The 12,426-nt window shown below is 32.8% G+C and overlaps 2 protein-coding genes across 3 annotated transcripts in view; both read left to right on the top strand.

The window, feature by feature from the left end:
* Window positions 1-12,426, top strand: part of LOC148283024 (CIMIP2 protein CG18335-like) — a 50,729-nt gene that overhangs the window by 34,105 nt on the left and 4,198 nt on the right. For both annotated transcript variants that reach the window (XR_015821958.1, XM_088224209.1), the window contains exon 6: window positions 1-130. Coding sequence is in view for 1 of the 2 variants with exons in the window: in XM_088224209.1 (XP_088080335.1) it covers window positions 1-130 (130 nt within the window). In the remaining variant the exon portion in view is untranslated. The remainder of the gene's footprint in view (window positions 131-12,426) is intronic.
* Elp3 (elongator complex protein 3) lies at window positions 937-11,469 on the top strand. Its single transcript, XM_088224202.1, has 7 exons — window positions 937-1,604; window positions 4,200-4,364; window positions 5,221-5,335; window positions 7,148-7,398; window positions 8,929-9,094; window positions 10,626-10,838; window positions 11,236-11,469. The coding sequence occupies exons 1-7, from the start codon at window positions 1,042-1,044 to the stop codon at window positions 11,428-11,430; spliced, it is 1,668 nt and encodes a 555-aa protein (XP_088080328.1). The 5' UTR covers window positions 937-1,041; the 3' UTR covers window positions 11,431-11,469.

The following is a 12,426-nucleotide window of genomic DNA, read 5'->3' as shown; positions in this document are numbered from 1 at the left end:
AGTTTAGTGGGTGTCTTAATAGTTTCCGTCAAACAGGAAAGAGGATCGAAAGGACATCCAAAATTGCTGAGATCGCAGATGGTTACAAACACAGAAACACGCCAGAGTGGGCACCAATTAATCTCATTAGGTAAACAAATACTTACCCCTTAATAATACTGAAACAAATTTATTGATTTATTTATTTATTTTACAGAAACAAACAGTCGATAATGATATAGTAACATTAAAAAACACAGTTTAAAGACAGACCAACGAAGTTTCTAAATAAGAATCATACATATTATTAAATTGTGTTACAACAAAAGGGTGTGTTTATGTGTATTTGTATGAGAGTAAGTGTAGAGGTGTGTTTATGTGTATTTGTGTAGGAGTAAGTGTTCAGGTGTGTGTAAGTGTTAGCATCATTAAAAAGTAAGTGGGATCGTATCGCAGCCAGAAATAATGAGTTTCAATTTATTTTTAAATAAATTAAGGGGCATTTAAAATATATCAATAGATGAAAAAAAAAGCATTATAGTTAGAGCAAGAACGATAGAGAAAAGAGTGTTGTGCATAGTTAGTGCTACAGACTGGCAGATGGAATAAATACTTGTTCCTTGTCACGCGAAAGGGGACATTAAGATTAATTTTGGAGTGTAGGTAAAAAGAGTCTACTTTATTATTTAATAATTTATGTAAATAGCATAATGCAGATACAGTGCGTCTATTTTCAAGGGTAAAAAATCCATTTTGTTTGGCAGATTAGCTGTAAGTACAAAGCGTTTAATTGTTTTTATAATCTAGGTATTTTGAAAATTTTCGTTGAACATTTTCAATCCTTTCTATGTTTGTTGTGTATTGTGGGCTCAATGATGTACTCGTTCTACAGTTGGTAGGTAAGAACTTTTTGCATTTATTATTGCATGCTATAAACCTTCGTTACACTCATGGCAATACCAAATTTCACGTTCTGACATTCTGTTTTGGATTTTAAAGTTTTCGTAATACGTCAAGTGTGTTGCATGTTATATTGATAATAAATATATATTTTTTACAAAAATGACGAAAAAAAAACCTATGGCGCATTTAAGTAGGCAGGAAAAAATGGTCTTAACAATCGGCGAGATTATTCAAGAACTTCTGACGGCGCACCATCAAGGCAAAGACGTTAACCTCAATCGTATGAAGTCTCGAATCTCTTCGAAGTACGGGTTGGACAGTTCCCCGCGGTTGGTTGATATAATTTCTGCCGTTCCCGCGGACGCGAAGAAGATCCTGTTGCCCAAGTTGCGAGCTAAACCTATCCGCACCGCGTCGGGTATCGCCGTCGTCGCCGTGATGTGCAAGCCCCATCGTTGTCCCCACGTCAACATGACCGGGAATATTTGCGTGTACTGCCCCGGCGGCCCGGATTCCGACTTCGAATACTCCACTCAGAGTTATACGGGGTACGAGCCCACATCTATGAGAGCCATCCGCGCCCGGTACAATCCGTACTTACAGACGAGGCACAGAGTTGAACAGTTGATGCAGCTGGGACACAGTGTTGACAAAGTGGAGTTTATAGTGATGGGGGGAACGTTTATGTGCTTGCCAGAAGACTACAGAGACTATTTTATAAGGTAAGTTTTATCTTTATATTTCTTCTTCTTCTTCATTTTTTCATGGCCTTTTCACATCTCAACTCGGGTGTTCTGGCCAGTGTCGAGTTTTTTTGTGTTTTTTTTTTACATATTTAATTTTCAATTTAATTTTACAATACGCCCAAGGGGCATTTACAAAAAATATACAGGTAAGTACAAACATAGTGCGTAAAAATTTAAAAGATAAACAACGCTTTTTTGTATGCATGTAGAAACAATAAGAAGCATACTGCCATGCAAAATAAAAAGTAAAACTTTACATAGTAAAAAAGAAAAAACAAAATTTTAATGGATATAAGAAAAGTAATTGAATTAAAAAGCAAATTGTAAATAACTTGTAAAGAATTCAAACAAAAAAAATAAATACATTTTCATACACTTATAAGTATAAAAAAAAATGGTATCAACAAATAATGAAAATTAGTTAACAGTAAGTATACATGTGAAAATAATATAATATACGGTACACAAAAATATTTGATAAATTAATATCAGAAAGAGATAAGATAATAATAATACACATCAAAAACAGAGAAAGAATTGTATGAAAAAGAAAGTTTTATTACGACATTAATAATTAGTTTCAAACCGTGGATTTAAGAACGTTTTAAAATAAATATTTAAACATGTGTTTGTAATATAATACATACAAGTTATTATATTAGTATTTAATATAATATATACATATAATAATAAAACATATTTACAGCTTTACACCATTTATAACTAGATATTTACCTCAGGTTTTAAATACACATTTATTACAGTGGGGACAGGAGAGTTAGAATATGAATAGGGAATGGGATATTAATATCAGGGAGGTCGGATAGGAAATCAGGATAACAATCATTTGTGGGGAATCCAAAAAAAATATGGTATAAATCTTCCTCATCAAGCTGACATTCGCAAATAGCAGAGTCCCGGACATGGGTTCTGAACAGGTGAGAACCATTGCAGCAGTGCCCAATGCGCATTCTGCATATGGAGGATGTCTCAAACTTGTTCAGAATCACTTTGGAAAACCAAGGCTTTGCTGTTACATTATCTTTACATTTAAATCAACTCATTCACTTCTCAAAATTTAATATTAGAACAAATATTAAAACAATATTATTTTTTTTGAAACATTCTTATAAATATTAAATCATTGAGATATAATATATAGGGGTAACACTCCATACAAATCCGAGCTAAAAAGTCGTCTCCAAAGAAAAAAATGACCAGCGGAGAGAGCATGTATTGTCACGTCATATCATGTCGACATTGACAAGCAAAACACGTAGTACAGTAAAAAGCACGATCTGTTTACATCAGTCTACTGTAAGTTCTATTCGGTATGTCGCTCCTTTCCGTATACGCGTCACCTTTATTTAGAGACAGGAGATAGCTTACAACTGGTAATATATCAATAAAATGTTTTTTGACATTACTATTAAAATAACTATTTTAAATAAGTATTGATTAAGATAAAAACATTGCTTACCGGTGAAAGGTTATACCATCGCTTTTTCTATCTCTTCCAGATTGATTTGTGCAGTATCTTAGCTTACATATAAGCATTTTAGTAATTGCGAGGAGAAAAGTAGCCGGGGAATGGTCCCAACAGACTAAAGTCTGTTCTATTAAACATATGCCAACTGGCTGCAGGTTGAGGGAACATATTTTGAACGCTCATGTTTACTTTAGTTATATACCTCAATGCTATCTTAAAACAATATTTAAAAATATTTTTTTATTTATATTAAAATTTTACATATATTTAAGAGAGAGAAACAATGAAAGAAAGAAAAAGAACAATAAAAAATAAAGTTATAAATATTTTGTCTTTGCGCCGGCAATATCTGTTAGTGATTTTTTTTTAAGTCTTTAATTCCTCATTAAAATTAAACATTTTGTTTTAACATAACATACTTAAATATTTGTTCAAAATAAAATTAGGTATTTTTCCTGGTTGTTATCAATAAAAAAATATGTTAAACAAACCTGTGATCAAAAGATACATTGTTTTATTAATTTTCTTTAAAAAATTTACAGTGTTACTTAACATAATATTCCTGGCGCAATGACGATTTGCAATTCACAATTTGTCGCCCAACTAGACAATAGCCTGTTCTAAGGCAAACAGATTTTGAATTTACTGGTTTCAAATCAATGGAACATAATAATATAGGAATACAAAAGAGAAATTATCCTAAGCATTAATAGAACATAATAGTATAGTTATACAAAAGAAAAATTGTACTAAGCATCAATAGAACATAATTGTAAAGTTCTACAAAAGAAAAATTATATTAAGCATAAAGAAGAAAGATAAAAATACATTTTTTATTGGATTCCCTACATAACTAGGAGTAAATCATAAACGTTTTTGTAGGTTTCATTCTGTTAGGTAGATGTACTCCAGAGTAATCTTTTACATTGAAATAATATCACTATAAAAAATGTGTTAAAATAGAAAAGAAAATGTAATAGATAGTGAACATTCTTGTAGCAAATAAACATTATTATTGTCATTACTTTGTATAATTAGTTTAATTTGATTGATAATGTTGGTTAAATGTATTTTATTTCTAGAAATCTGCACGACGCTCTATCCGGACACACATCCTCTAGTGTGGCAGAGGCGGTAAAATATTCCGAGAAGGCGAGAGTCAAGTGTATAGGAATCACAATAGAGACCAGACCAGACTATTGTCTCAAGAGACACCTCTCCGATATGCTCAACTACGGGTGCACAAGGTAATAAATACTACAAAACCCCTGGACTTGCTTGTTAGAGATAGAAAATGACATATCTTCAGTACTAGAATGACTAATACAGTATCTGTATTCTGTATCATAGAACTGTTCTGTATATGCAATTGAACCAGAACCCTCCACGAGTTTTTTTGACTCGATCGCTACTCATGGTTACTGTTATGTTAAACAACGTATCCACATGTATCGACTTATTTAATTTTAGCCTTGAGTAGAAAACATTTTGATGAAGTTTGATGGGCGGCGCTAGTGTTAAAATGGGTGATATTCCTATTGTTGGATTTTTTTTCTCAATCTTCAATGATTTTATTAGATTGGTTGTAATTTTAGAAGTTTCTATTTCTTGCGAAGGTTGGATTATCAAAATCAGAAAAAATCAACTTGATAAAATGTGCATGCTTTTATTTAACGAAAAATAAGATAAACTGTTGAGAGTTAAAAGAACTCCATTCTTGATTTTGTCGATAATGCTTATCTCAGCCTTACATAATGTACGGATCTCTACTCTTGTGCATCTATCGTACATAGTTTTACTACACATTCGCCTAAGAGATCGCATTTTGACAGCATTCGGCCTACTTTCATTCCTGTTTTTTCAAGTCCATACTCTGCTCTCATTCATCAGGGTCGGGGCCGGGACTCCATTGTGAGCTGCTAATTTTTCCTCTTGCGACAAACATTTATTTGCCAAGGTTGTTCACTCTGTTCCCGGCACTCACCCTCCTTTCAATATCTTTCTCGGTCGTATTTGTTTATTATTATTTGTTATAGGCAGGCAGCCTTTGCTGGTGCGCCTATATCTCATACATATGTATGTATCTTCATGTTGTATTTGCAGATTAGAAATTGGAGTGCAGTCAGTTTATGAGGATGTAGCTAGAGATACAAACCGAGGGCATACAGTAAGAGCTGTATCAGAAAGCTTTCACATGGCTAAGGATGCTGGATTTAAAGTTTGTATTATAAGACATTATTTTATTTTAATAACCATCTTTGGTAGGATGTATTTTCTGTTTTGAAAACCAGTGAAAGTGCTCATTCCACACACCTCAAAAACCGTTCTAAAGACCAAAGGTCTTACTATATTTAAATAAGATATAAAAGAGTAAAATTGGAACAAAACTTAAATGCTTGCTTTCTCAAAACAGGGATTTGAGAGTTAAAGCTTTTTGCCAGTATACCCATGATATATTAGGTATTAACATAAATTATGATCACTTTTTTCCAAATGTAAAAACGAGCACCAAAACAAAATGGTAAAGGTTATACGTTATTCGAAAGAAAATTTTCTGCTCTACAAGATATTGTGTTTGCTTTTATGCTATATATTTTATTTTATTTGATTATAAGCCTTCAAAATAAAATGTCGAGTAGACAAAAGTGTTGTGTTCTCTTGTACTCTTCATTTGGAAAAAAATGGACAGATTAACACCCAACGTTTTGTCCTATTTTATATAAATTTAATAAGCTCAATTTAGATTATTATTATCATTATTATGAAAAATAACTTAACTCCCACATGTCTGCCTAGATCATGCTATTACAATATGCCTACCGTAATTAAAAATAATTTCTGAGGTTGTCTAGGTTAAGTTCAGACAATGTATTATATTCAATGCCAATCCATGTGGGCTTTTGTAAGCCTGTTGATTGGTTTTAAATAAATGCCTCAATAACTTTAAATTTTTACACATCTTATACAAGTTGGCTTAGTCAAAAATATGTTAAGAATGTCCAAATGTTTGTAGACAAAGACTAGAATTTACTCCCGGCTAGAAGTTATCAAGGTTGACATAATGTCGAGTTTCTGGCTGAAGTTGGTAACTAACATTTCACTAGTTGTGGGATATTGCAATTTTTAAATAAAACGCTCACTCCAAATGAACAATTCAAATAAAACCAAAAGTAGAATATTATAAAACATTTGTTTTTGTATTTATAAGATACGAAATATTTGTATTTACTTTTTAAACAAAGATTATTTGATACCAGTTATGAAGAGATCCCCCTTTTCGATATTGCAATATTGAGAAAGAACATTTTGGAGAATAGAATATGGAAGTCTAGGCATTTATTTTATTTTATTTTTGCACCACAACAGGCTAGGAGGCCCAATTACAGTAGTGAATTACATCACAGAACACCCAGGCTTGAGAAAAATCACATTTAATTTTTGTGTTCTCACTGGGAATCGAACCCCGAACCTTCCGTCTGTGAGTCAAGCGTCTTGACCACTACACCACGGAGGCCGCCGACCTATGACCTGCATCGGCAAATTCCTTATTTCAACCATGATAACTTTTTAGAGAATGAAGAAATCCAGCCTTTGTCTACAATAATTTGGAAATTACCAATATTTATTTATTTACTTTATTTTATTTGGGAAACCAACAGTTCTACATACATATTTATAGTAAACAAACAGATATAGTGTATAAACTCACAACTAATAACAGATTTCCACAAAGTGTACAAAGTTAGTAAAGAAAATCTATTACATATTATATAAATACGTTTAAAAATGTTATTTTCATGTACTCATAAATATTTTTCAATAATCAAAGAATTTTTTTAAAGAACAGTAAGTTATGGTTAATTGAGCGGGATTCGGACAAGGATGCTTGAAGAGAGGATAAGGAGGGGAAGAGAGATGTACATATTTATTATTATAATGTCTACCAAGTTACATAATGCATTTTTAGTGTTTATTGTGTAGTTTATTTTTATATCATGAAATATTCAATCAATAAAATATCAATTTCTAGGTGGTGGTTCACATGATGCCAGATCTTCCCAACGTAGATCTCGAGAGAGATATAGAACAATTTGTCGAGTTTTTTGAGAACCCTGCATTTCGTGCCGATGGACTGAAAATTTACCCTACGCTGGTGATTAGAGGCACCGGATTGTACGAGCTGTGGAAAACTGGCAAATACAAGAGCTATCCCCCGTCCACACTGGTAGATCTAGTGGCTAAAATATTGGCTTTAGTGCCTCCCTGGACCAGAGTCTATAGGTGAATTTTATTAATATACATCAAGTATACTTCCCATGTAAGACTGTGTAATAAAGAATACATTTCTGTGTGTGAAATTGAATCAGAATCCTGAACAAGTATATTCCGACTCGATGGCTATTCTTGCATGTTCGCCTTCCATGATTTAGGTCCCAGGTTTGATGCCTGGTAGAAGATAGCTTACAACTGGTAATATATTAATAAAACGTTTTTTGACATTGAAATATCTATTTTAAACAAGTATTGATTAAGATAAAAATATTGCTTACCAGTGAAAGGTTATACCATCGCTTTTTCTGTCTTTTCCAGATCGATTTGTGCAATATCTTTTATTTATTTATTTAACTTTTTGTACATAATGTTATTTGTACATTGGCGAGCTTATTGCCAAATGGCAATTTTTTCCAATCAACCAATAAAATAATAGTTTTATTTTTATAATTCAAGTTACAGAACATATTCAATATAAAATAAAGATTAAAAAGCTAAAGATATATACTAATATAAATAAACATATCAAAACTATTACTCAATGGGAAAAAGGAAAGGGGAGGTAAAAGAAAAGGAGGAAAAATAAGGAAAGAGAAAGGAGATGTTTCTTCAGACGTGATTTAAACAGAGATAATTTAGTAACATATTTGATGGTGGATGGGAGATGATTCCACATCTTAGCTTACATATAAGCATTTTAGTAATTGCGAGGAGAAAAGTAGCCGAGGAATGGTCCAAACAGACTAAAGTCTGTTCTATCAAACATATGCCAACTGGCTACAGGTTGAGGGAACATATTTTGAACGCTGGACGAGTGTATTCTGACTCGATGGCTATTTTTGCATGTTCGCCTTCCATGATTTAGGTCCCAGGTTTAATGCCTGGCGTAGTCAAAGTGAAATATTTGCGTAAAAGGTGGTTTTGCATTGAAATACTTAATTATTTCTGGTTTGGTTTGCAGATCAATGATGATGTCACACTTGTGATGTCGTTATTCTTTGTACCAAATTGCAAAGCTGATGAAAAAAATCTTAATTTGACTCAAAGTTTTTACTTTTTAGTAGCACTTTTCAGTAAAACAATTTATTTTGCTATCACATGCCAAGGATTTATTCAAATAACCTAATCAGACTGAGAAATTCAGATCGAAAAAATTACAATGGTAGGTAGGTAGGTAGGTAGGTACATAAAATAATTAAATGACTAATCAGTTAAAAAGGTTAACACATCTTGATAGAAGACAAAACAACAAAAAACAACTTTCGAACTTTTCAACTTCTTAGTCTTGCATTACTATACCTGATCTTATATGAAGTTATAAGCTGCGGGGTCAGCAAATTAAAGCTTATAATGGAATAAATCATCGAAATCATAAAATCACAAAAATCTGACTTTTTGAATACGTGTCACTATTGTGAACAGGGACAGCCTGCATTGATAAGAAGAATAATTATATAAATTATTTAATGAGTTGGTTTAATGTCGATTGTTAATAGACGCATATACTTTTCCACTAAAAGTTATTCTGTTGTATTACAGGGTACAGAGAGATATACCAATGCCACTCGTTAGTTCTGGAGTGGAGCACGGCAACTTGCGGGAACTGGCTCTGGCTCGGATGAAGGACTTTGGTACAGACTGCCGAGATGTTCGCACGAGGGAAGTCGGCATTCAGGAGATACACAACAAAGTCAGGCCGTATGAGGTCAGTAGTACTAAAGATCAATAAGCAGGTATTGTTATTGTAACTAGTCGTAGTTTCAAAGTATTGCAGGGAAAAAATTTATACAAATATTTAGTCATCTTACTGGGAATTAAACCATGATGCTTGATAGATAAATTCAACCACTGGACAATGAGGTGAACTAATCCACACTAAATTGACTTTTTCAGAATTTTTGCCTAAGCTATCCATCAAGTTTAAAACACCAGGGCTCTTATTACAATGGGAAGTCAACATTATTTATCTTCAATTTTATCTACAGAGTAAAATTAAGTTTTCTGTATGAAAAATAGAATACGCGTACATTTTTTTTTCTAAACATGTTTAATTACAGGTTACCGACGATAATACTTTAAATTTTCATACAAATATGTATATGCATTTCATACATAAATTTCGATTTTACTTTATAGACAGTCGAATATAACTTCCTATTATAATCAGGGCCCAGGGCTACGGGGATGATAACAAACTCTATCTTTTACAGTCAGTATCGAAATGATATAGCTAAATTTTCTACTATCTTTATCTACTTCGGTATTATGATGTCGGCTCTGCCGGCATGTCGTTACATGTTTTTAGGAAAATGTATAAAAATTAAATGGTAATATTTATTTTTCATAGTGGCAACATTTCTTGTGATTTCTTATGATGATTTCGAAGTGATGCCATTGCACATTACGGCGCATGCGCTGTGACTACCTCGAATGTTCAAATCCAGAACACTAGATGGTGCTGTCGTAACTGTCAAACTTTACTCCTTGCTTAATGTCAAATTATAATTGACTTATTTCTCTTTCATCTTAAAAGGCTATTGAGATAAAAAGTAGCCACCTCGAAACAATTTAAATTTTAAATCGTTCGCAATTAAAGCAAAAAGTGCTCGCTTGAACATAATTTTTGTCAATTCCAGTGCTGTAGCGTACAAATGCCCTCGATAGCTATTGATGTACTTACCTCAAAACTCTGAAATACAGGGTCGTGAGTATATATTCATAATTGTTCGGCCGAATTCTTACCTTCATCTATACCAGTGCTTCCCAAAGTGGTCCTTACGGACCCCCTGGGGTCCCTGGGATCATTCAGGGGGTCCGAGGAAAATTTAAATTGATTTGGGGGTACCTGAACAATTCAGAAGGTCCGCGCAAGGTTTAAAATAACAATATAAAATAAAAATAATTTGACACATTTACACACTATAAATTCTATACTGTCATAGTAAAAAATATGGCTTCTGTTTCTTCTGATTGCAATCGCCTCCCTGGTTCTTTCCACACACAGAACTGTATTCTTCGTTCCGATTGAACATGGGAACCATGAATAAATCATTAATAAAATCCTCATTGTGTAATATAATATTACACATTACTTTATTGATTTTGGATTAAAGACAGTTTTTTATAATAAACAAACTATTAATGAAAATGTCACAAAAGTGATAAAGCTGGTTGTCCAAAATTTATGGATTAAAGTGTCTCGCTAAATAATTTTTGAAAATGTCATGCTTTTGTAGGTGGAATTAATAAGACGTGACTACGTTGCCAACGGTGGCTGGGAGACTTTCTTGGCATACGAGGACCCCGAGCAGGACATCTTGGTAGGACTCCTGAGGCTCAGGAAGTGTTCAGAGGAAACTTACAGACCAGAACTAAAACCCGGACCCAACTCTGAATTTAAGCAGTGCAGTATTGTTAGGGAACTCCATGTTTATGGTAGCGTTGTACCTGTGAGTATTTCCACATTATTTATTTATAACATTGTTGTATCGTGACTAATTTATCAGCTAGTTTTACTAGCTAATGTTTAAAGCAGAAAGTAAATCTCAATAATTAGTAGCACTACTGAAGATAGTGTGCGTTGCAACATAAAGACACTGAAATACCGCCAGATACATAGATAGAAAATAGTAAAATGCATGTAATCTTGCGAATAGCATGGACTCATTCTGACATTTCAGCTACTGTTGCTGGAGCCGAAATGTTGGAACAAGTCAACCCACACAGGATCAATAAAAAAAGACTACGCATATTAATAACAATGGCTGTGAACATTTACGCCTCTATTGTTGACAGCGTCTTTACAAACACACGATGTTCATTGTTTTTTTTTTATTATTATTTCAGGTGAATGCCCGTGATCCCACCAAATTCCAGCACCAGGGGTTCGGCATGTTGCTGATGGAGGAAGCTGAGAGGATTGCTCGGGAAGAACATGGCTCACAAAAGATGGTTGTCATATCCGGAGTGGGGACCCGGAATTATTACGCCAAGATTGGCTACCATCTCGAAGGGCCATACATGGTCAAGATGCTGATATGAGAGTCTCCTATTGTTGATAAATATATTTATTAAGAAAAATGTGTTTTATTTTCGCCATGGATATTTGTAATTGTATTATTTTCAGGAAATATGTAAATTCATTTAATATTATTTATTATTAACCCAAGAAGAACCTGAATGCACTGTGGTGTTTTTTTTCTAATACATACGTAATATATCTGTGGCTTGGATCTATAAGAGCCAAAGTCGTAAATCGCAATAATGCAGGAGAGTAATTTTTCAGCCATTTTGTGATGTTATAATAAATTGTTTAACATGTTTGATAGTAAATATTAATAAAAAACATTATCATGTATGTATGTGTATATAAGATAGCTTAATATATATTTTTTTCAATTGACATTGACCCTCATAATGTTGGTTAAAAAAAAAACTGACATTCACTCCATAGATCCAAACCACAGATATATTGAATTTGTAAAAATATTATTTAAAATATTTTTGTTCAATTCCAGATTAACTTTTTAGTAAAATTAATATTTGAAGCACTAACTCCATGTTAAACAATATAGCTGCATATGTATTTAGTCTGTGTAAGGTCTCTAAAATAAATTAAATATGCTGACCTGTTTCAGAACATGACTGCCTTTGTCAAGGTTTAAAAATAAACTAACAAAAATATTTTAAATCTTACAAACCTTAACTACATCATCCGCTAACACGTCTTCAATATTTTACATCCTGGCTACAAACTCTCAGAAAAGGAATATAGAAACTGGAACTTGAGCTACTTTAGGGAATTAATTCCAACTTGTCTTAGTTTTTCTACTACATATTTATTATTTCTTAAATGAACAGTCATGTTCTAAAAGTGGTCAGAATATCAATTTTGATATATTATGTGATACGGCACAGTGATTTTACGCAAACTAAGAACATAGTTATATTATTTAACTTTTTATTATTTAGATGTTGGTATGTGTTGCATCTCTAGTTTTGGGCAACTGCTTTTAGTTTGCGGATAAAAATTGTATA

Source organism: Micrasema longulum, unplaced genomic scaffold (genome assembly GCF_059751315.1).
Source record: "Micrasema longulum isolate JH-2025_06_02 unplaced genomic scaffold, ASM5975131v1 h1tg000271l, whole genome shotgun sequence".
NCBI lineage: Eukaryota > Metazoa > Arthropoda > Insecta > Trichoptera > Brachycentridae > Micrasema > Micrasema longulum.
The sequence above is the reverse complement of the archived record's forward strand: the minus strand, read 5'-3'. Positions and strand labels throughout refer to the sequence as shown.

Bases quoted from the DNA above. Each gene is read 5' to 3' on its own strand.
- Elp3 (XM_088224202.1), top strand. From the start codon at position 1,042: ATGACGAAAAAAAAACCTATGGCGCATTTAAGTAGGCAGGAAAAAATG. The intron at 1,605-4,199 runs GTAAGTTTTATC...TTTTATTTCTAG, and splicing joins TACAGAGACTATTTTATAAG to AAATCTGCACGACGCTCTAT. The intron at 7,399-8,928 runs GTGAATTTTATT...GTTGTATTACAG, and splicing joins CCCTGGACCAGAGTCTATAG to GGTACAGAGAGATATACCAA.